At 37.3% G+C, this 23,760-nt stretch overlaps 2 protein-coding genes across 2 annotated transcripts; both read right to left on the bottom strand.

The window, feature by feature from the left end:
* Positions 1 to 5,180: 5,180 nt before the first annotated feature.
* Positions 5,181 to 7,364, bottom strand: LOC120414340 (signal recognition particle subunit SRP68). The gene is made up of 2 exons (XM_039575494.2): positions 7,141 to 7,364; positions 5,181 to 7,073 (listed from the first exon to the last, which is right to left on the bottom strand). The coding sequence occupies exons 1-2, from the start codon at positions 7,265 to 7,267 to the stop codon at positions 5,359 to 5,361; spliced, it is 1,842 nt and encodes a 613-aa protein (XP_039431428.1). The 5' UTR covers positions 7,268 to 7,364; the 3' UTR covers positions 5,181 to 5,358.
* Positions 7,365 to 11,020: 3,656 nt separating this feature from the next.
* LOC120414328 (uncharacterized) lies at positions 11,021 to 22,935 on the bottom strand. Its single transcript, XM_039575468.2, has 9 exons — positions 21,878 to 22,935; positions 21,562 to 21,820; positions 15,673 to 16,648; positions 15,528 to 15,603; positions 15,372 to 15,466; positions 12,350 to 12,511; positions 12,119 to 12,284; positions 11,955 to 12,056; positions 11,021 to 11,893 (listed from the first exon to the last, which is right to left on the bottom strand). The coding sequence occupies exons 1-9, from the start codon at positions 21,990 to 21,992 to the stop codon at positions 11,427 to 11,429; spliced, it is 2,418 nt and encodes an 805-aa protein (XP_039431402.1). The 5' UTR covers positions 21,993 to 22,935; the 3' UTR covers positions 11,021 to 11,426.
* Positions 22,936 to 23,760: the final 825 nt, after the last annotated feature.

Raw genomic sequence — 23,760 nt, 5'->3', positions numbered from 1 at the left:
CCACATACGCTAATAAAAAAACGTTAGAAACACTAGTGTAAAACAAGTTAAGAGTGTAATCAAAGTGACCCAACAAACTCCAACAAAAGCAAAAGTTGTTGTGGAAAAAACATCTAAACGTGAATGTGTTGAAGTTCCCACACGAAAAAATAGCATTTTAAAATCATAAAACGAATAACAAACAAATAGAACAAACTGTCAAAAGCTCATTCGGGACCATCCATAAACCACGTGGACAATTTAGGGGGGGGGGGGGGTATGGCGATTGTCCACGCTCCATACAAAAAAGTTTTTTTTTGTATGGACAATTGTCCACGAAGGGGGGGGGGGGGGGGGTTCGAGATTCCCAAAAAAGTGTCCACGTGGTTTATGGATGGTCCCTTCGCAGTTGTAAACAAAACAAAAACAAACCCGGAAAAAAACAATATCAAAACTTTGCAACGTGTAAAACTGAAAAAGAGTAAACCTAGCAGACTAGCAGAGTTTAACAGAAGTAATCGTAACACTCATTCATGACCTCTTGTTAACGGCACACACAAACAAACAAACAGACACACACACACACACACTTTTGTATCCATTGTTTGTTTCCCCCCTTCCTATTGCTGCATTTGCTTTGGAGGGCAAAACATTGAACGTAAAAAAAAACAAAACACTAGAATCGCTATGGAATTTTCTTTTCTCAAAGTTAATGGAGAAAACCAAAAAACAAGAAAACATTGTAACAAGAAAATAAAAGTGAGATATACAACAGACACAGTCACACACACACACATTGACACAATTCTACAGAAAAAAAACACACACACACACACAAACACGCTCTTCTCTTACACCGATCAAGAAGAAATGGATGGAAAAAAGATATAACTGTGTAACCATGCAAAACAATCTATTTTCTAATGAATAAAAAGTATATATATACAAAAGAAGGGTGTCCTGTTACTTTTCTATAATAGTCCGAAAACTCCTTTTTGATATTTCATTTAAAAGTTTTGTTTTAGTATAATACAATAATGTTCTCAATAAAAAAAAAGCTTTAACAATTTTTAAGCCCATGCAAAAATGTGTTGCCAATCACTCGTGTTTGACTTTGTCAACATCAAAAACAGCAACTTTTTTGCTCTAAGTGTTTTTTTTATGTTGTGGTTGATTCTTAGAATGTTAAAAAAATCTATTTCGTTGTGAAATTGTTTACATTTCCTGTCATTCTCAAATGACGAAACGGTATATTTTTCATAGCCAACAATAACAGCACTGGAAAATACTTTTGGAAATCCCGTTGTTAGACTACCTATTTATTTTCCTGTCCAATGACATAACATAACGAAGAGACCGTCAGTGAACGCACACGAAGTTAAAACGAACGAATGCCGAGTTTGACACGCATGCAGTCGCACAACACGGCGGCACATGCTCTTTCTCTTTGTTTTTTTTCTCTCTCTTTCTTGCTTGTGCGGTGTGGTGACCGACTGCAATCATTTGAATGCAGTCAAGTTTTAAGCTTCGACTTGACGACTTGTCGATCTTTCGAGCGAGAACGAGCCGGGACTTCAAATTTGATGTTCAGTACAGTCGTGCCTCGGTTTAGCACCGCATATGGGGGATGCAAAACCGAGGCGTGCATAACCGAGGCACAGAGCTTATGGGATTTTGGCTATATGGGAGACATTGGCTATAATTCTATGAATAATCATGCAAACATCAAAAAATTATAGTGTTTTGGAATCGGGATGATGTCAGCTATCCATTAAAATTATTATTTCATGAAAGTTTTCACAAAAATACGTATTTTTCCTGTATTTTGAAAATGCATATTTTTTCTCTAAAGTAACCAAAAATATATTGTTATTGCAATATGGTTATCAAATGATCAGGTTTTTTTTCATACATTTTGGATGTAATAATAACATTTTTAGAAAATACTCCAAATTTTCACAAAACTACGTTTTTTTAGAAAAAATACTCAAAATTTCAATTTATACAATATGGGTATCAAACAATATGGATTTTTTCATACATTTCGAATGTAATAACAACATTTTTTGAAAATACTCAAAATTTTCACAAAACTACGTTTTTTCGAAAAAAATACTCAAAATTTCAATTTTTACAATATGGGTGTCAAACGATCGGGATTTTTTCATATATTTCGAATGTAATAACAACGTTTTTTGAAAATACTCAAAATTTTCACAAAATTACGTATTTTTGAAATAAAAATACTCAAAATTTAATTTTTTACAATATGGGTACCAAACGATCGGGATTTTTTCATACATTTCGAATGTAATAACAACATTTTTAGAAAATACTGAAAATTTTCACAAAACTACGTATTTTCGAAAAAAATACTCAAAATTTCAGTTTTTACAATATGGGTATCAAACGTCCGGATTTTTTCGTACATTTCGAATGTAAAAAATATTTTTTTTGAAAATACTCAAAATTTTCACAAAACTACGTATGATACTTATATTGTAAAAATTGAAATTTTGAGTATTTTTTTCGAAAATACGTTGTTTTGTGAAAATTTTCAGTATTTTCTAAAAATGTTGTTATTATATTCGAAATGTATGAAAAAATCCCGATCGTTTGATACCCACATTGTAAAAACGGAAATTTTGAGTATTTTTTTCGAAAATACGTAGTTTTGTGAAAATTTTGAGTATTTTCTAAAAACGTTGTTGTTACATTCGAATTGAATGAAAAAATCCCGATCGTTTGATACCCACATTGCAAAAACGGAAATTTTGAGTATTTTTTTCGAAAATACGTAGTTTTGTGAAAATTTTGAGTATTTTCAAAAAATATTGTTATTACATTCGAAATGTATGAAAAAATCCCGATCGTTTGATACCCATATTGTAAAAATTGAAATTTTTAGTATTTATTTCGAAAATACGTACTTTTGTGAAAATTTTGAGTATTTTCAAAAAATATTGTTATTACATTCGAAATGTATGAAAAAATCCCGATCGTTTGATACCCATATTGTAAAAATTGAAATTTTGAGTATTTTTTTTCGAAAATACGTAGTTTTGTGAAAATTTGGAGTCTTTTCTAAAAATGTTGTTATTACATCCAAAATGTTTGAAAAAAACCTGATCATTTGATGCCCATATTGCAAAAAACAATATATTTTTGGATTTTTTAGAGAAAAAAAATGCATTTTCGAAATACAGGAAAAATACGTATTTTTGTGAAAACTTCCATAAAATAATAATTTTAATGGATAGCTGACATCATCCCGATTCCAAAACACTATAATTTTTTGATGTTTGCATGATTATTCATAGAATTATAGCCAATGTCTCCCATATAGCCAAAATCCCATAAGCTCTGTGCTTCAGTTAAGCACTGGGCCGTGCTTAACCGAGGCAGCTGAACGGTGCAAAACCGGGGCAGTGCAAAACCGAGGCGTGCAAAACCGAGGCATGACTGTATATGATTCTGTATAATGGAATAAGAAAAAAATGGGTAAAAATGAGACGTAAAACACTGATATGGCTATATATCTGGGAATTAATTTTGGAATAGCTTCGAAATTTGGGCACAAACAGTTTATTGTGCAAGTTTTCGAATGGCTTTTTGTTTGAAATTGAGTTTTTTTTTTAATTTGAATGTGTTATCTTTAAAATAGTTCAAAAATACCTCTTAAAATAGTTTGGTTACTTTTACCGGTCCAAAATTATGAATCCAAAAAAAGAATTCTCGTCTCCGACCCAAGGCTACATGTTTTCGAATGATGGAAGGCACAAATTTTTAGAAGGGTATACAGACATCGCACAAGTATTTCCGGTTTTCGAGCCAAAACACAATCCAAAAAGCGCATCGCAACCTTCAAATTAGTAAAATGGTTATATTCTAGGACGATAACTAACCCGTGCACAAATTTCAAAGATTTCTGAAAAAAGCGTTTTTTCCAAAAGCAAACATTAAACCTTTGTTTTGTAAAAAACGTGAAAAAACAAGAAAAAAAATCTAAAGTTCCTGATAAAAATATTAAAATATGATAAGGTTGTAGAATAATCCAAATACGATCAGAAACAAACATAAACTAAACAAGATAAATGCAATTAAAATACGAAAGATTTAACAAGAAAAACATAAAACAAGAAAAGTAAAGTCTTTCGTTAGTTTTTTTTTTTTTGAATAAAACATTTGGGCATTAGAAGAGGGTACAAGGGTGTATTTCGGATTAAAAAAATTGTAATCAACTCGTTGCAAAACTTGATTTTTTTAGCACTCGTCTGTTAAAAAAAATATATTGTGCTTCTTTAAAAGCATGAATATCTCGATCATATTTTGTCGATAGTAGAATTGAATAATTAGAAAGTTTCGATTGTGTAATTGTTTTTTTTTTTCAAATCTAATATAATTAAATAATTTTGATTATAATATTTTTTTCATCCAGCATTTAAAAAAATCAAAACTAGAGTTTTCATAAAAAAGCCTGAATTTTTTTTATAGATTTCAAAATTGTTTTAATTTTTAGGATTTAAAGAAAATTAAAAAAATGTAAATATTATAAAATGTTAAAAAATCAAAATCTTTAACAAAATAAGAATGAAAAAAAAATCCGATTTTTTTCAATATGTTATTTATTTATTATTTTGCTTATATGTATTTTTTTTTATTCCTATAAATTCTAAAGTTTGAAATATCTTTAAAAAATTTAGAATTCCAAAAAACATAGAAACTTTTTAAATTTTATAAAATTTTTCACTCGCATTTTAAATATTTTTAAATTTTTGATCAATTTAAGTTTTTTTTTTTCGAAAATTCCATAACAAAGTTAGATTGTTATTTCTGAATCCACGATCGAGATTCCTGGACAGTTACATTTCGATTGCAATTTATTGATGGTAGATCGAGATTTGTCCATGGTAGATCGTAATCTTACTGTCGAGAAATCTTGATCGTGAGTCAAGAAATAACGAGCGAGTGCAATAAATCACTACAATAGTAAAAATACGGCAGAATCACCAGTTGGCATAATCCAAAGGTCGACAGTTCAAATCCCGGGGTGGATCGGAGCTAGGTGTAAAAAGAGGTTTAGATTGCCTCACCGTTTCAAGCTTTCGGGCACCTAGGTTCGAGTAAGAATCTATCAATAGATATCGACAAGGGCTGTAGAGCAAACAATATTAATTGAATAAAATATGAAAAGTCCTTGATTTGAGTTTTGGTTTATGGATAACTTTATTGAAAAAATCAAATGTTTTCTTACACATGTTTTGTTATACAGTTATATTACTCTCACATCACTCCGCAGAGTAGAAGTAGTACCAAACGAAAGTTCATAATCGGGCAAACCTGATCGAAAAAATAAACACACACTCCCAAACTCCCCCTTTACTTTCCACCGCTGCCACCCCAACCGAACAGGCCCTTAACGAATCCGGACATTCCGGCCGTCTGCTTCGCCCCACCCTTCTGCTCGACCTTATCGTCCAACGAGGGAAACTCGACAAAGTTGAGCGCCAGGTCGAAGAACAGCGGCTTGGCCGGAATCGGTTGCATCTCCGGCGTCAGCTTGAACACGTTCGGGTTGCGCGAGTTCAGCGAGGAGTCCTCCTTGTACACGGACAGGCGTTCGAACAGCGGCTTGGAGGATTTCGTGCTTTTGCCATAGAGAACCGACTCCTCGGTGGTGTCCTCCTCGAGGACGCTGTTTGCGTGCGCGGAGAACTTGCAGCCCTCGATGGTTTGGATGAGGCGTTTCAGCTCGTCTTGCAGGTCGAAATCAGCGCAAACGGATTTCTTCGATGCGGTCGCTTGGGACGCATACTTGGTAGAGCGTTCGTACATGGCCACGGCATCGCGCCAACGCTTCAACGCAACCAGCGTGATGGCGATGTAATAGCAACGGAATGACTTGAAGGAAAGGGCCAAATTTTCAATTTCCGCTTGGTACTGGGCGTCCGATTCCATGCCCGGGAGCTGCTGCATTTCTGTTACGTTCTGAAGGATGATTTCATACAAACGGGACAAATCTTGAGGTTTCGTTTTCTTGCCCTCAATCTGCACCTTTTCCGGTGCGTTTGGATCGTCCAAGCTTAGCTTTCCCTGCGCAACCATGAACAAATTTCTCTCAAGAGTCAACTTTAATCGAGTGTACGAAAGGTACGTCAGCAGGTACTGCGTGGCCGTCATGGTTCCACTGTCGCTGCTCGAACGCAACTTCGGGTCCTGTTTTATCTCATCTTTAATCGCCGAAATGGCATCCTTACAGTCCAACAGCACATTCTCCAGCAGTTCAATCTTGGCCGGGTAGTCTTTTGCCTTTTCAATACTGTTGGCCAAATCCTGAATGCTAAGCAAGAACAAACGAACCTTCTCCGGCCGGACAGTGACCTTACGTCCACGCCACTCCGTCGTTTGGAACGCTTCCATGCTTTCGGTTTTGGTTTGCGCAACCAGCGCGCTCAAATTATCCATCATTCCCTGTCCACGCATCTCCAGCAAATTGATCGCCCCCTTCTCGCCCACATTGTACGCACAATAGCGCAGACTCGGCGTTAGCTCATCAACCTTTGCCTTATAAACTGCCTGTTCCTCCTCCGGCAGTGCTTGGGCAAGATTCTCGTAAATCATCTGCGCCTTCTTCAAGTTCTCCGCAGCCTGCTTCCACAGCGACAGCTCAAAATGCAACGATCCATGAATCCAGGCCGAGTACGCTTCCGCCTCCAGCTTGGTCCGCGCATCGCAATACTCCGAGTTGCACAGTTCCTGCAGCTGCAGCGCATAAACCGTGGCCTTGCGCATCTTCCCAACCAAATGGAACCGCTTTCTGGGTTCCGTGTTCGACTCCTGGCGCAGCTGCATCGCGTACGCCCAAGCCCGCTCGGCCAACATCAGCGGGATGTGGATGAACCGCTCGTCCGAGTTCTCCCGCTCCAGATTGGCCAGCGTCACGTCGCGCTTCTTAAAGTGCCGCTTATCGCCCTGGGGCAGATTCAGCGTCTTACGCAGCCGCTTGACACGCCGCGAGCAGTAACCGCGGTACCGCTGGTAGTCCCCGTGGCGCAGACCATGCTGCAACTGCAAATCCTTGATCACCCGCAAAACTGGAATGTTACAAATCCGGTCAGCCAAAAAGAACACACACCAAAAAGAGAAGAAGAAGCAACTCACTTTCGATGGTGAACACCTTGGACGGTGCGGTCTCGTCCTCCTCCTCCTCTTCATCGACTTCCATCTCCTTTGCGGGGTCCGCGTTCTCCTTGTTGGCTTCCGGCTTGCTCGACTTGGATTCGACCATTTTTCCGGGCTAAATTTGCTGGAAAATGAGAAAAACTTCAACTCTGATGTTGGCACTTTCACTGAAACGATGTGCGACGACTCTGACAGAAGTGTGTCGTGTTGACAAAGTTTTTGACGTTTCTGACATGAGATGGGGATGTCACATTTATATAGATGTTTGCAGATTTTCTACCTCGAAGAGTGCAGATGTGTTGAGGGGGCTGTTGAAATAAAACGCAACGCAAGCCAAATACATTATTTCCAAACGATGTTGTATTGAGAAAGTTACTTCTTCAGTTATGGTAATTTTTTGAGCATGTTAGCAATTTTTGTGATTTATTTTATTTAACTTCTTGTGAATGTTTGGAATATGTAACATTGAACGTTTGAGGTTTCGCTTGGAACAAAAAATATCCTAGAACAAGGATCACAAAAATTTAAAAACCTTATTTGTAAATTCTTCAGTTCTAAAATTCTCAAATTCTAAAATCCAATGTTTAAAAACAGTGTAAAATTCTAAAATTAAAAATTGTTCAGTACAAAAAATTAAAAAATCTGAAATCTTTAAAATTATGAAGTGAATAGTTTGTAATGATGCTAAAAGACCAATTGCAAACTATTTCGAAAAATACAATTATAAAATTCAACACATCCAAAAAATATTAAATCATTAGCTAAGAATTTTTGATTCCTCCAATTTCAGACATCTATTTCAGAGTTTTAGAAGTTTAGAAATTTATAATTTAAACTTTTGTCTTTCATATGTTTATAGGACCTAATCAAAAAAAACTCTAGAAATGGAAATTTTATTATTTTTGAATTTAAGAATTCTATAAAGTTAGAAATTTAGATTTTTGGGCAAATTATTTTTTTTAGAGAATTTTAGTATGTCAGAATTTAAAAAAAAATTATGCATAGAATTTAAAAATTTAAGAATTTCAAAATACATATTTAAATTTAGTTAGCTAGTAGTCTTTATAAACGAGCCTTTCAGCCTTAAAAACTGGTTCTGCTCGGAATATTTGAATTTAAGAATTCTATAATTAAATTTTCAAATATCTAAAATTTAGAATTTCAGAGTTGTACATTTTAAGTAGTTTTGAGAATTAGAATGACATTTTTTTTGGATATATTATATGCAAAGAAATTTTTAAAATTTTAGAATTTAATTATTTTAGAATGTTTGAATTTTACATTTATAAAATTCCAGATTTTTTTAATTTTGGAGATTTTTTAATTTTATCATTTTAGAATTTTAGAATTAAAGAATCCTATAATTTCAGTTGACACTCAGCAGTCGAGCAGAACGGTTGATACTCACACTTGCTCGAAGAAGTAACCTCGCGATCTTGTGATCAAAATGGCAAACAGTGAAGAACAAAGGACCAACAAATCTTCTTTTACGGAGAAACGACCTTCAGTAGAAAAAATACGGACGTACCCGATTTCATCATCTGGACCATTTTACGTTTACATAAAAAAGCAGCAAGATCCCCTCCGTTTGCTGCCTCTTGCTGACGATCTCAATCAACGTTATCGTTCAGTTGAAGAAATTAGAAGTGAAAACCCCATGAAAATCCGAGTTTCATTAACTAACAGACATGAAGCTAACGGATTAGTGAATGACAAGTACTTTAGAAAAACACATAATGTTTTCATACCGCCTCACCTAGTTGAAGTAGATGGAGTAGTTTATGCTGATGACATAACTCCTTCTACTATGAAAGACAAAGGCATCGGAAAATTCAACGATCCTCGGCTCAAGCCTGTAAACATCAAGTTTTGTAGCCGATTAGCAAAATTTTCGAAAACCGAAGAATGTTATCTACCATCGTCTGGACTACGTATTACATTTTATGGAACCGTTCTGCCAGACTTTGTACAATATCAAAACATAGTTCTGCCGATACGACCATTTTTTCCTAAAGTGATGTATTGTACAAATTGTAAGCAGTACGGTCACACAGTAAAGCACTGCTCGAACAGTGCCCGTTGCTGCAAATGTATGGGGAACCACACAGAAGCCGATTGTTCGGAGACACACAATTGTTGCTTTAGATGTGGACAATACCATCAAATAATCTCCAACTGCCCAATTTTCATCGCGAAAACCAATACAGTGAAACGAAATCTCAAGAAGTTGTACAAACACGCGTACAATGAAGCCACGAAACAACTACCTGCAGAACCAAACTCTGCCGCAAAGACTCTCCTACAACCGAACCACATCGAACATGTAACTACCAACACCGCTGCGGATAGTGAACCAATATCAACGAATTTATCGCGAAAGCAGAAAAAAGCCAGCCAATCCAGATCTTCAACTTCAGCGCCTCGAACAACAAACAACGCAGGACTGATCAGTTTCGACAAACTTATCGACGTGCTGTGCTGTTCCTTCGACGTTGACCAACATTGGAGAGCTTTTTTGCAACTAATAATGCCTCAATTGAAATACTTAATGAACGATGTTGTTAAAAGATATCCACTAGTTAGTGCATTCATTACTATATGATTATGTAATTTATTTTTATTATTACTGTACAATGATACCCGGCTCCGTAAAGGGTTTTCCGCTTGAGCCAACTAAATAAACGAACTGATAAAAAAAAAAAAAAAAATCCTATAATTTAAGAATATCTGAAATTCGAATTTTAGATCTTTAGAATTGTAGAATTTAAGAATTTTTAAGAATTTTTAAATTCCATAAAACTTAAGAATTTAAGAATATTTTAATTTTTAAATTCCATAAAACTTAAGAATTTAATAATATTTTAATTTTAGAATTTAAGGATTGTAGAATTTTTTAAATTTCAGAAGTTATTGAGGATTACAAATTAAGAATTTTAAGATTTTATAAGTAAACATTTTTTACAGTTACAGAATTTCATAATTTTAGAATGTTATAATTTTACATCTTAAAATTTTAGAGTTCCTATTTTTTTTTTAAATTAGAATTTAAGAATTCTATAATTTAAGAATTTATAAATTTTACAAGTTTTGAGTTTATCAGTTCTAAAATATTAAAATTTTAAATATATTTAAAAAATTTCAAATATTATAACTTTTAGATTTTTATAATTTCGAAATTTTAGAATATAAAATTTTTTGAGTTGTTGGTCAAAAATTACTTTGAAATTTGAATTTGCTGCCATTATAAACACTTTAGATCTTAAGAATTGTAGAATTTTAGAATGTTTTAGAATTGTTAAATTCCATAAAACTTAAGAATTTAAGAATATTTTTATTTTAGAATTTCAGGATTGCCGATTTTTTAAATTTTTGAAGTTTATGAGGATTACAATGTTAGAATTTCTGGATTTTATAAGTAAACAAATTAAACAGAATTTCATAATTTTAGAATTTTACATCTTAAAATTCTAGGGTTGCTAAATTTTATATTTAGAATTAAAGAATTCTATTATTTAAGAATTTTAAATTCCTAGAAATTTTGTTTTTATGAGTTGTAAAATATTACAATTTTGAATATATTAAATTCCAGAATTTATTTTATTTGTATTTTAATATTTTATAATTTTAGAATTTTAAGAATTTTAGAGTTGTAGAATTATAAAAAGAGTTGTAGAATTATTAAGAATTTAAGATTCTCAGAATTGCAGAATTTTAAGTCGGTCAAAAATCACATTGCAATTTGAATTTTTTGCTATTTTACACACAGATATCCAAGCCCTATCTTTCGGTGGAGGGCAATACAATACTTTTGTCCAAAAAGAGATTTCTGGGAAATTTCGGAATTGAGTAAATATCCAGAGTTTTCAAGAGTTTAAATTACTTTGTCTTTATTACATTGGTACATTTTTGCCTATCAACATTCAATATATTATAATTTAGCTGGTTTTTTTTTTGTTTGTTTTGTTTTCAATAAGAGTAGCAATCTTAAACATTCCGTCTGGGCTTACGAAGTAAATAATCTGATGAAACAATGCGCTGGCTCATTCGAATTCGTTGCTGCCGATCGAGTAATTTGATTTTCTGGTTTTTTATGCAGCAAGGATACCTCCTCCTTTCAAGCACACAACTATGCGATAATGTTGCTGTTTTTTTGTTTGTTTGAGTGTTTGTGTTTGTAAAAATCTTGGAAAGATGTATATAAATATTTGTTTAAAATAGAAATCCCGTGTGTTTTTTTTTTGTTTGTTGTCCGTATTTTCCTTTTTTTACTCGTGATGCCGCAGGCCGCAGATCGAGATGAACGTGCTAAAGTTTTGCAGGTGGCAGGCCGGAACGACGGTGTACGCGATCCGGGCCACGTTGGACGGCGAGCTGAGAAAGCTTTCGATGGCCTCGAGGAGGGCTTGAACGGAACCGATGGCACCCACCTGGTAGAAGAAGCGCAGGTGAACCGTTGGCAGGGTGGCCGCGCTGGGGACCGGTCCCGTGTTGTGGTGGTGAGGATGGTGATGGGGCGGAGGTACCAGCTGTTGGGTTGGGTTGGGATCATCCGACGAGGAGGAGGAATCGTTTGACGGGCTGTTCCCAAGTGGGTAGTCCTGGAGTAGCTTCCGGAGGACGTACGCGATCGCGTCGTGGATCTGCTCGCGGGAGATTTTCTGCGAGAGTTGATTGTGGTGGTGCATGCAGTCATCGCTCAGCTCCGTCAGCTTGGTCGTTGATGTTGCTAGGCCTGGGTAGTAGATACATGGTCAGGGGTTGAATTCTTCAAGTGGGGAATGACATGGTCTTACCGGTCGAGATGTAGCACACAACCGAGGCGCAATTGTTTTCGTAGTTCCACCGTCTCCGGATTGAGATCGAGTAATCGCCGATTGAGCAACCCGTTTCTTCGTCTGAAACAAACAAAGATCTAGATTTAATTTTGAAACCCCCAAGAGATTCTACAACAACTCACAGTCAAACTTGTCGTTGTGCGTGTGCGCCCAAACTTGCCACTCGACGAGGGCACCCCGCGGCAGCGCCGGCACCACAATGTAGTCGATGATGGCGTTGGCCGTCCGCCGTTCCCACTGCCGTCTGGCCTCGGTGATGTAGCTCGGATGCGTCACGAAGCAGATTCCCTGCAAGATTAGAGGTTACTAAAGATGTCATTCTGCATCAAAAAATGTGACTCCGTCGAACCAACCTGAACGACATCCCGCAGCTGACCCTGGGCGTGCATGGCCTTCGCTATCCGTGCGACGTGCCTCAGCGTGAGCTTGCACTGCTGCTTGATGCCACCCTCGATGATGGTCATGCTGCCCGGGACGAGCGCGATCTGGCCGGAGATGTACGTTATGGTGCCGACCTGGGTAAAAAAGAAAGTTTTAGGAATTAAAGTCTTGCTTTTCAATAATTTACACAAACAAAAAAAAACAAATTAAAAAGTTCAAAATAAAAAAAAAACACTCTAAAAATTTAAAAGCTTAAAACTTTATTGTTAACAAAGAACGGTCCGTACTCGAATTTTAAAATTTTAGAAATATCAGAATATTAGGATTTTAACATATTTTTGGTCGTTTTGGTCATTTTGACCGTTTTGGTCGTTTCGGTCATTTTAGCCAATTTAGCCAATTTGGTCATTTTGGTCGTTTTCGTCATTTTGGTCATTTTGCTCGTTTAGGTCATTTTGGTCGTTTTCGTCATTTTGGTCATTTTGATCGTTTTGGTAATTTCGGTCATTTTGGTCGTTTTGGTCATTTTAGCTAATTTAGCCAATTTGGTCATTTTGGTCGTTTTCGTCGTTTTCGTCATTTTGGTCATTTTGGTCGTTTTAGTCATTTTGGTCGTTTTGGTCATTTTGGTCATTTTGATCGTTTTGGTCATTTTGGTCATTTTGATTTTTGTTTTGGTAATTTTGACCATTTTGGTCGTTTTGGTCATTTTAGCCAATTTAGCCAATTTGGTCATTTTGGTCGTTTTCGTCATTTTGGTCATTTTGGTCGTTTTAGTCATTTTGGTCGTTTTGGTCATTTTGGTCAATTTGATCGTTTTGGTAATTTCGGTCATTTTGGTCGTTTTATTCATTTTGGTCGGTTTGTTCATTTTGGTCGTTTTGGTCGTTTGGTCGTTATGGTCAATTTGGTCATTTTGGTCGTTTTGGTCATTTTAGCCAATTTAGCCAATTTGGTCATTTTGGTCATTTTGATCGTTTAGGTCATTTTGGTCGTTTAAGTCATTTTGGTCATTTTGATCGTTTTGGTCATTTTGGTCAATTTGGTCATTTTGATCGTTTTGGTCGTTTTCGTCATTTTTTTCATTTTGATCGTTTTGTTCATTTTGGTCGTTTTGGTCGTTTTAGTCATTTTGGTCGTTTTGATCGTTTTGATCATTTGGTCGTTTTGGTCAATTTGGTCGTTTTAGTCATTTTGGTAATTTTGATCGTTTCGGTCATTTTGATCATTTTGGTCAATTTGGTCATTTTGGTCGTATTAGTCATTTTGGTCATTTAGATTGTTTTGGTCGTTTCCGTCGTTTTCGTCATTTTGGTCATTCTTGATGTTTTGGTAATTTCGGTCATTTTGGTCGTTTTTCATTTTGGTCGGTTTTGCCATTTTTATCTTTTTGGTCATTTTGGTCGTTTAAGTCATTTTGGTCATTTTGATCGTTTTGGTCATTTTGGTCAATTTGGTCATTTTGATCGTTTTGGTCGTTTTCGTCATTTTTGTCATTTTGATCGTTTTGTTCATTTTGATCGTTTTGGTCGTTTTAGTCATTTTGGTCGTTTTGATCGTTTTGATCATTTGGTCGTTTTGGTCAATTTGGTCGTTTTAGTCATTTTGGTAATTTTGATCGTTTCGGTCATTTTGATCATTTTGGTCAATTTGGTCATTTTGGTCGTATTAGTCATTTTGGTCATTTAGATTGTTTTGGTCGTTTCCGTCGTTTTCGTCATTTTGGTCATTCTTGATGTTTTGGTAATTTCGGTCATTTTGGTCGTTTTTCATTTTGGTCGGTTTTGCCATTTTTATCTTTTTGGTCATTTTGGTCGTTTTAGTCATTTTGTTCGTTTTGGTCATTTGGTTATTTTGGTCGTTTTAGTCATTTTGGTAATTTTGATCGTTTTGGTCAATTTGGTCATTTTGGTCGTTTTAGTCATTTTGGTCATTTTGATCGTTTTGGTCAATTTGGTCATTTTGGTCATTTTAGTCATTTTAGATAATTTGGTCATTTTGGTAATTTTGATCGTTTTGGTCGTTTTTAATTTTTGTCGGTTTTGCCATTTTTATCTTTTTGGTCATTTTGGTCGTTTTAGTTATTTTGTTCGTTTTGGTCATTTGGTCATTTTAGTCATTTTGGTAATTTTGATCGTTTTGGTCAATTTGGTCATTTTGGTCGTTTTAGTCATTTTGGTCATTTTGATCGTTTTGGTCAATTTGGTCATTTAGGTTCCTTTGGTCATTTTAGTCATTTTAGACAATTTGGTCATTTTGGTAATTTTGATCGTTTTGGTCATTTTTATCGTTTTGGTCGTTTTGATCGTTTTGGTCATTTTGGTAGTTTTAGTCAATTTAATCATTTTGGTCGTTTTGGTCATTTTAGTCATTTTGGTCGTTTTGGCCATTTTGGTCATTTGGGTCTTTTTGGTCATTTCGGTAGTTTTGGCCAGTTTGGTCATTTTAGTAATTTGGGTCGGTTTGACCTTTTTGGTCGTTTTCGTCATTTTGGTAGTTTTGGCCGGTTTGGTAATATTGGTCATTTGGTAGGTGTTAGTAATTTTGGTCATTTTAGTAGTTCAGAATTTTAAAATAGTTCTGCCAAAAAAATATATTTTTCGTATGACTTTTCTCTTTAGTGGTGGCTTTCAGTTTTAGACCTTTCAATAATCTGATTTTTGAGGTTCGACCTTTTTTGATTTTGGATTTTAATATTGTATTATATCATTAAAAATTATTATTTTCCCAAAAAATCTAATTTTGCACTTTTCCGACGAGTAAAACAATGGTTTTATTTAAATGTAACTTTTTTCCCTGGATTCTTCTAAGATTATATGACGCGATGGGAGCAAGGGCGTCTATGCGAAGTGTCCAAGTGAAGCGAAGTGTGAATGAACAAATTGATGAAACCTGTTTGGACATCAATGTACTCACAACGTTTCAGCCAAACAAATAATACTAAATAAAATTTTAAAATGAAAGAAAAAAGTAAATTTTACAACAGTTGATTACCTTGGTCGACTGACTGTAGGTGCCGATGTTGGCCGGCGCCCAGTGGGAAATTCCCTGCACGTGCATCGTGTGTCTTTTGTGGTCCCATTCGGAAGCTGTGAAGAGGAAACCATTTTGAGTTCAAGAATTTATCACGGCACAACGCGTTGATCTTACTTGACTTCTCGGGGTTGAACGCGACCGCCTCCAGCACGACGTGACAGTCCTCTGGAAGTGGACATTCTACGCAAACCTGAATGGAAAAAAAGGGAATCGCAATTAGAACCTGCCGTTTTCGCAAAGCGTTTTTTTTTCTACATACCCTAGTCGGTGGATTGGTAAAGCTAAACAGTGAAGAGTAGACCTCGTTGAGCGCACCGTAATCGGCCATGTCCCTCACGTACAGCGTGATGTAGCAGATTTGGCGCAGCGTAAACGAGTTTGAGGTTATAAGGTCTTCCAACGTGTTGAGGGCGATCTGCATCGCCTGACTAGATGATTCGGCCACTCCCTGGACGCCGGCAACCCACATCCAGCCCTTGGAGTTGACGATGGCCCGGGGTTGATTTGTGAGCGGTTCCTTCTCCCTTACGTAGCTCAGCGGAACTTCACTGCCTCCGATGGCGGCCTCCACGCTGGACCGTCTCGTGATGATCTTCACCGGTGATCGTGGTGGCAGTGACAGCTCGTGGTTGAGGTCCTTCGTGCTGAGACTGTTACTGCGTGAAACTCCACCAACTCCCTCAATACCGCTGATGTCGTCCTTGCTGAACGAGCTCCGTATGATCGCCGCCCTTGCGTTGGTTTCCTTCTCGATCAGCTCCAACTCCGTCTCACTCAAATCCGGATCGCTCAAATCGTTATAGCTACTCTCGTTCAAGTCCGACACAAAGTCCAGCGAGTTCTTAATCACCACCGGCGTCTCATTCCGCTCCTTCGGCACCAACCGGAGCTTCGTAAAGTTCAAATACCCCACCGGACAAACCGGATCCGCCGAACTGATCACCGTCTGCACATCGTCCACCACGATCCGGCTCTTGAACAGCGGACAATCCAGCGTAAACGTCTCGTACTCGCCACCCTCGCCGCAAACGTTCAACCCGTACTTGTCCTTCATCTTGGCCAGGTACGGTTGCATCTCCTTCAGCGATTTGCCCAGGTGCCGGTCCGGCATCAGCCCCAGCGCGGCCACCTTGATGATGATGGCGCACACCTGACTGTCGATCATCTCCGCAAGCAGCTCGGTTTGGTCACGGCGCCACAGGTAGGCCAGCGAGATGAGCTTGAGCCGGGTGCAGCTGGAAAAAGAGAGTGATTTTTAATTTTGTATTTTTGTTAAGGGGCCATCCATAAACCACGTGGACACTTTAAGGGGGGGGGGGGGTATGGCGGTTGTCCACGCTCCATACAAAAAAGATTTTTTTTGTATGGAAAATTGTCCACGAAGGGGGGGAGGGGGGGGTTGAGATATCCAAAAAAGTGTCCACGTGGTTTATGGATGGTCCCTAATAAGGGTGAAGCTTTTTCCATCGATTCCCAATAAGCAATTCTGCATCATTGCATAGGGGATGGCGTCGCTATTTTTAAGACCACGTTTTCCACCTTTTCTCCACCGAAACCGACTACTTTATCGACTTCATTTTGCTGGGCGAGATAGAACGCCGTCTGTTTTTAGACGATGACTCAGTACTTTTCCACTCTAGCACTTAAAAAAAAACCAGGTGGCAGCACGATGTAACGCCACGTCCCTATTGGTTTCTCCATACAAACTTGGGTCCATACAAAAAGTGCTATGACAACGTTCAATAATCCGTATCTGGAGACGGGATTTTCTGATCGGAAAGATTTCTGCAAAGGTTTAGACTATAATTTTCAGAAATAGCGATATTTTTTTAAAATGTCTCAAAAAAAAAAACAAACAAAAAAATATTACAATTTTTATTTAGTGAAAGAATTAGTACAGTTGATGAACGAAGTATAAGTTGAACTTTTAAGCACTCAAATGGATGCTCTCTTAATTCATTTATTTCTGGCAGCTTTAAACATCTTGGTCATTCGTTGCTTAAAAATGGATGCTGAAAAGTACTTTCCCTTCTGTTATATTTAAAAATAAAAAAGTATAGATTTCTGAAAATAAGTTTTTTAAAGTTCGTTTTTCGTTTCGTTTTCGTTTTACGGAGCAAGGTGGGGGACGCGGCCTCAAGTCAATCCAAGTCCGGTTTCTTGTGGAAAAAAGGGTAGTGGCCGAACTAGTATTGCATACAAAATGAACACCACCGGAAGATATAGGGGATCGGGAGGGGGAAGGTGAAAGAAAATTAGTGTAGGTGTGAGTGGTAAGAACTTGGATTGATTGAACGGTTACGTTTATCTAAATTTAAAACCTAATAAAGGAACTCTAAAGCAGTTATTCAAAAAAAAAAAAGCAAAAGCACTATTATGCATTCCAACTCTAAATGGAATCAAAAAATCGCACTGGAAAACGAAAGATAAAATAACTTGTTTATGGAATACAAATCTCGATGTTAAAACCTCTAAACGGGGTCCTCGTCCTGTCACGTCCGTCAGTAGTCTTGTCGTACATTGCACCTAGAAGCATTTCTGCCAAAACCTTAACTAAACTATCTGAAATAACTTTAATCTTAAATCCCCAAAATTTTTAGTTACAAAGCCAAACATTCCTTTATCTTGCCTTTAAACCTGTCTTGCCGCTTCCAAAACCAATAAACATAAATGAACAGTTCCAAGAGTCGACGTGAACAGTTAAACAGGCGTCGTGAATGAGAAAATAGACGACCATTTCGTGCCTTCCATTTCATTAGGGCATATAACTCTTGTAAACAAGAGTGTAACCCTCTCACACTATATGAAAACTATCATTTAAGTGAAAGGGACACACTATCCTGCTCACAAAACCCATGCGCCCTTTTGAAATGTTAGGCTCCATTTGATCGTCAAAACTCCAGTAGATCCTCGATTCGCAACAATGGTCGATACAACCATAATCCGAGAACCGTTAGTTCAACAGATTAACGAATTTTGTCCGATATAATTTCATTATTGATTGATCGAGACGCTATGGCAACTTTGACAAATCAGAACAGTACTCAACATGAATGAAAATTAACGATTCTGGCTGTATTACTTGCCCCGCTGACTGCCTAATGAATTTCTGATAATTGTTATCTTTAATCTAATTCCTAAAATTACTAAATGTAAAATCTTCAAAGACCCTATTTTAATTTTAATTTGGAATTCGAATGAGAAACTATTTTTTTGAAAACTAAGTCCTAACCTACCTCCCACATTCGATAGGGGAAAAGTCACATATGTAGCGGTTTGTTGTACATTTGTGATATTTCCACTATCGGAGAACCTCTTAGTCTCGACGCCAGCTTAACTCACAAGCAGTCGCGTTAGTATTCATTGTACACACGTTGTAAGGACATTTTAAGAGTGCCCAAAATACGCGACTTCTAGATGGTTAAGCCAAAAGACATCGATAAGCCTTGGTGCTACGGCAAAGCGGGTTCTCATCAGCATGGAACGATATCCATTGTGTTAATAAAATGGAAGTTTTAACAGTATTTGGAACAATACAATTAAACCCTCAATTTCATTACCATGACGGAACTATCCATGCCCCTTGACAAAATGAGTACTATAACGATCTATATAATACTCCCCTGGCAAGGCCCAAGGAAAAAAAATAAGTTTTTTAAAGTTAATTTAAAAATCGACATAAACAAATTTCGAAAACCTTTTTTTCTGAATGCTCAGCAATTCTTACAAATTTGCCGAAGACACCAAACCGATCAGAAAATTCCTTCTAAAGATACAGATGTTCGAACATTTATGTGCCATTTTTGTAAGAATGAATGAGCTTGGTCAAGTTCACAGGTGATTGCTTGATCAAACAGTTCGTCATCTTATGTTCAGTAATCTGTACACCCATGTTTTTTTTTTGTTCGAATTTTGTCGTTACAAATACCAGTGCTTATACCAAAAGAAATTTCCCATCTCCCCAAAGCAACGGAAATTTGTAACGGGTGTAGGGACACATCACACATGCGCCCTTGTTTAACTGTCACGACATTAAGGGTATGAGATGTCGCAAAATTAATAAGCAATTTTTGTATGGTTGCCAAAATTGTATGGAGCCTTGTATGGGTGTACCATTTACTCAAATTGCCCCCAAAAAGTTTAAGCCAAATAATAATAATAAAAAAAAAATACAAATAAAATCCATTCCCGTTTTTGGCAGAGAATTGCTCTACACTAAAACCCCGGTTTTTTTTATTTCTCTAAATAGATTTTTGCATCTGCCGACCCCTCGGTTATTTGACATTGTTATTGTTTTTTGACGTTCGACTGCATTTTAGTTGGGCTGCCCAGTTGAAAAGCAGCAAAATTAAACAACGCCAAGTTATCGAACAAGTAATCCAATCACAAGTATATTTTTGGGATGCTTTCTTTGGACTGGCTGCATTTATTTTGGAATAAGAAAAAAATATTTTCATAATTTCTAAATCAAAACATTTTAAAATGGGAAACTAATAAATTTTAGGCCCCTTTGAAATGTATATCGTGATTTTGAAATTTTCAAATGCTAAGTAAATTGTGATGTTTCAAAGATTACGATATAGTAGTTGTTCAGTAACTGAGCGTTGTTTAACTGGGCTGCTTTTTAACTGGGCACTCGATAAACGGACCGTAGTTAAGAAGCAGACAAACGTCAAAAAACCAAAACAAACCGATATCACCGAGGGGTTATTGGATGCAAAAATCATGTTCAATAAAAAAAATTCAAACTTTTATGTAATTTTAAGCCACATTAAAAGAAATATGAAAAGTAATCATTGTAAATAAATTTGAGTAACTTTTATTACTATATTTCATCAAAAAAATATTATGCTCCGGTATTCCCCTCGTTATTTTTCGTTCAGCCCAGTTAGCGAACAGCATTTGGTGACTGGGCTACGTTCTCAGCCCAGTTACCGAACAAGTACTGTATATCTTTTTTTTTTTTAAAAAAAAAGGTCCAATAAATTAAATTTTAATTTTTTACTTTGTGGGTGTTTTTGAAACCGCCTTAGACATATTTAAAAACACCCAAAAAGCAAAAAAAAAAAAAATGTCCGAGCAATTAGAAGCAAAGGAAGGAAAAATCAGAAAATTTCATAATTTTAATGGAAGTAGAAGCATAATCAATTGAAAACAATTTGAAATGCATTTTCCAGTGCTTAAAATCATATTTATCTTGTCTGGGAGCGATCAAAAATATTTTACTTTTTTTGTAAAATTCAATTGTACAGCACTGCAGTTTTTTTTTTCAGTGGTATTTGTAATGACCTCATTGGACTTAAAAAACACTCGGGGTATAAACAAAGTTTGATTGTTGTATTTTTTTTTATATATTTTTTAAATACAAAAATTACTCAATGTGTGATCCAAGATGGCGGCCAATAGGGCGTCTACAAAGTGCGCATGTATTTCGTGTACGTACACAAAGGGTTTTTAAGTTAAAATTTGTACCCGCCGGCAAAAAACAAATGGTGTGCGTGAGATCGGGCTTAGATAACTTAAAATCTAGGATAATGTGGACTGTAAAGAAATCAAAAATATTTAAAAATCTCTTGATTCAAAATATCAAATGTTGTTATTTTCTTAATTTTTAACAACATTTTAAAGTATTTGATTATTTTATTTAAGAAATTTTATATGTTTGAATTTATGCAATTACAGTATTTTTTTATGTTTTAAAATTTTCCAATGAAATTTCTATTTCATATTATTTTGATCCTGATATTTGGAACGTCGATCAAAATATTCTAAATTGCAGTGATTCAGGGAGTAAGACAATTCCGGTAGATAATTTTATCAGAATTTTTAACACTCTGCCTTGAAAAATTATATAAATTCTCCACATGTGCTCATAACTTCAACCGAAGACTGCAGATCTGCATAATGTTATCCTCTTCAATTTCCCACAGCTAATCAAAGTGATAAACAGGTTGATAAAATCGCAACAAAAGATTGATTTACACACATCCTCCACCACCCCTGGGCCCTGAGCAATGCTATTGCTGCAGTGCTCATAAATAACTGCCGCCAGTCGTCGCCGTCATCATCGCGTCTTCGTCGCAGACGCAGATCACGCGATGCACATGAGATGATAAACTTGCGTTACACTACACAACTAGACACTTACACATTCTCGACGCGCACCCGCTGGTAGTCGGACAGGATCGCGCCGACGGCGACCGCCTCCACGTTCTGTTCCTCCTTCACCTGGGCGAGCAGCTCGTACAGATCTTCGACTTCGTCGTCTTCGGTCGGTTCGTAGCTGCCCTTGGTGTTGATCGAGTTGCCGCGGGTTATCTTGCGATAGAGGGGGAGTTCCATCGCCTGGGCGAGCTTCTCGATGCCCTGGTGGCCGACGGTCTGGTACATGTAGCTGTCCAGTTCGTCTGGAACGGAAGTTGTTAGAAGGGTTGATGCTGGTGGAGGTTTTGAAAAGGGGTTACCTTTATCTTTGGGGTGCAGGTTGGCCAGCGCAATCACCTGGTGGCCTTCGGCCGTAACCTGCATCATGTTGTAGGTGCTGTCCTTGCCACCGCTGACGAGCGCCACGACCCGCATCTTGTTCAGAGTTTCTGGTTACACCACAACAACAACAACAACAAAACGGTGAATGTGTCTTTTGAAAACAAGCTATAACAAATCAACAACTTGTGACCCGTAGAAAAACCCAATAGAACACAGGTTGGCCGCGCAGCTTTTCCGCAGTTGGCTCCTTCCAAACGACCTTCACTTGCCTTCCTCTCCTTGGCCTGCAAAGAGCAAGAGGTTCCGCCGCCAAGTACACAACAATGTACTGTAGACTTGGTCTGTGTGTTGATCTACTGCAGCGCAGGTTCCGTTGCACCGCGATGTGCAGTGATAAGCCTTATCACTTACTTCTATTGGGAGAATGTGTACAAAAACGTGCGACTCGCAGTCGGCTCTTGGCCCTTTTTTCTTCCTTTCCTCTCTCTCTTTCTGTCCTCTATTGTGATTGTAATACGAGATGAAGATGCTCCTGCTGCAGACGATGATGATGATGATGCTGCGGCGATCGATGTCTTCCGTCCTCTTCCAGCGTCCGCCTCTTTCCCTTCTAATCGCTCAAACAAAGACGACGACCACAACAACAACTACTACTACAACCACTGACAATCCGTATCTTCTTCATCTGCCGCAGCATCCGCACGTCGGGAATCAAAAAACGATAACAAACCACTCGCCCAAACCAAGTAAATAAACACCTTGAGATATTCTCCCCCGAATGGCCATATGTCACTCCCGTTCGCGTGGTACCCAAGATCTATCGAAGCAGGCGACGACGATGGCGACCGACATCCATCACCACCACCACGCACACAGATCACGACGAATCACTTCTCTTTAACATCTTGGCCAGCAGATAAGTAGGCTGTGGTGTTTTGGGAATTTTGGGCTCTAACTTTGGGGTCACCACCAGCAGCAAAATTATCGACGACGACGACGACTCCTCGACTGATATGGCCGCGGCTGATGGGTTGGTCGACGACGTCGATTCGATTCTCGTCAGGTTTGACAGCTGAATAGAAGGTACGAGGGGGGATAGCAGTGCAAAAATAAGGTAAAATATGTGACGGAATTAGATACGCATGTCAGGAATACGAGTATTTGGGAAACATTGTGGCATTAGGTTGAGCACACTAAAAAATAATTGAGATTCTTATTTCATCCGTCTTTCACGGTCTACACCGCAAGGACTAGACGTTTACGGACAGAACATGGTTCTTTACTAGACTAGAACTCCCGACAACATGAAATTTATTCTCGAACAAAACATAACAACCTATAACAAAACTTAAAAATGACAGATCACATCCATGCGCTGTCACAGCACCAACAAGCGTATCCAACTCCAAGCGAAACTTATTTGGGGATACCGCGGAGATTTTCTCTTATCCTGTTGAAAAAGTGGAGCATCAACCATTCCCGTCTTCAAAATCCCCTATCCTTGTCCCTGGCAGGCAGGCGATGGTCGGCTGTCATGGTGTTGAGAATCTGGTTCAAGTGGAATAATTGGTTCTGCTCCCAAATCAATTCCTAGGCACTTTGCAACATGCAACATCGCATGAACATGACGAAATCCGCTAAAATTACCGCCTTCAAGCGAAGTGAAGCGATTTGATGTCCTCGGCAAAGCTGCTGCCCGCGAAAAAAAAATTACATTTTCAGAAGCTAATAAATTTTTAGCAAAATCCTAAAAATATGGCGTCTTCCGCAATTTTTTTAAAAAAATCCAATTAAGATCTTAGTTCTGAGAATTGGTAAGAATTGGATAATTATTGCGCCTTCTAGAGTTAAAAAAAACTTA

The sequence above is a fragment of the Culex pipiens genome, chromosome 3 (genome assembly GCF_016801865.2).
Source record: "Culex pipiens pallens isolate TS chromosome 3, TS_CPP_V2, whole genome shotgun sequence".
Classification (NCBI taxonomy): Eukaryota; Metazoa; Arthropoda; class Insecta; order Diptera; family Culicidae; genus Culex; species Culex pipiens.
Note: the sequence above shows the minus strand (reverse complement) of the source record. Positions and strands in the feature narration are given on the sequence as shown.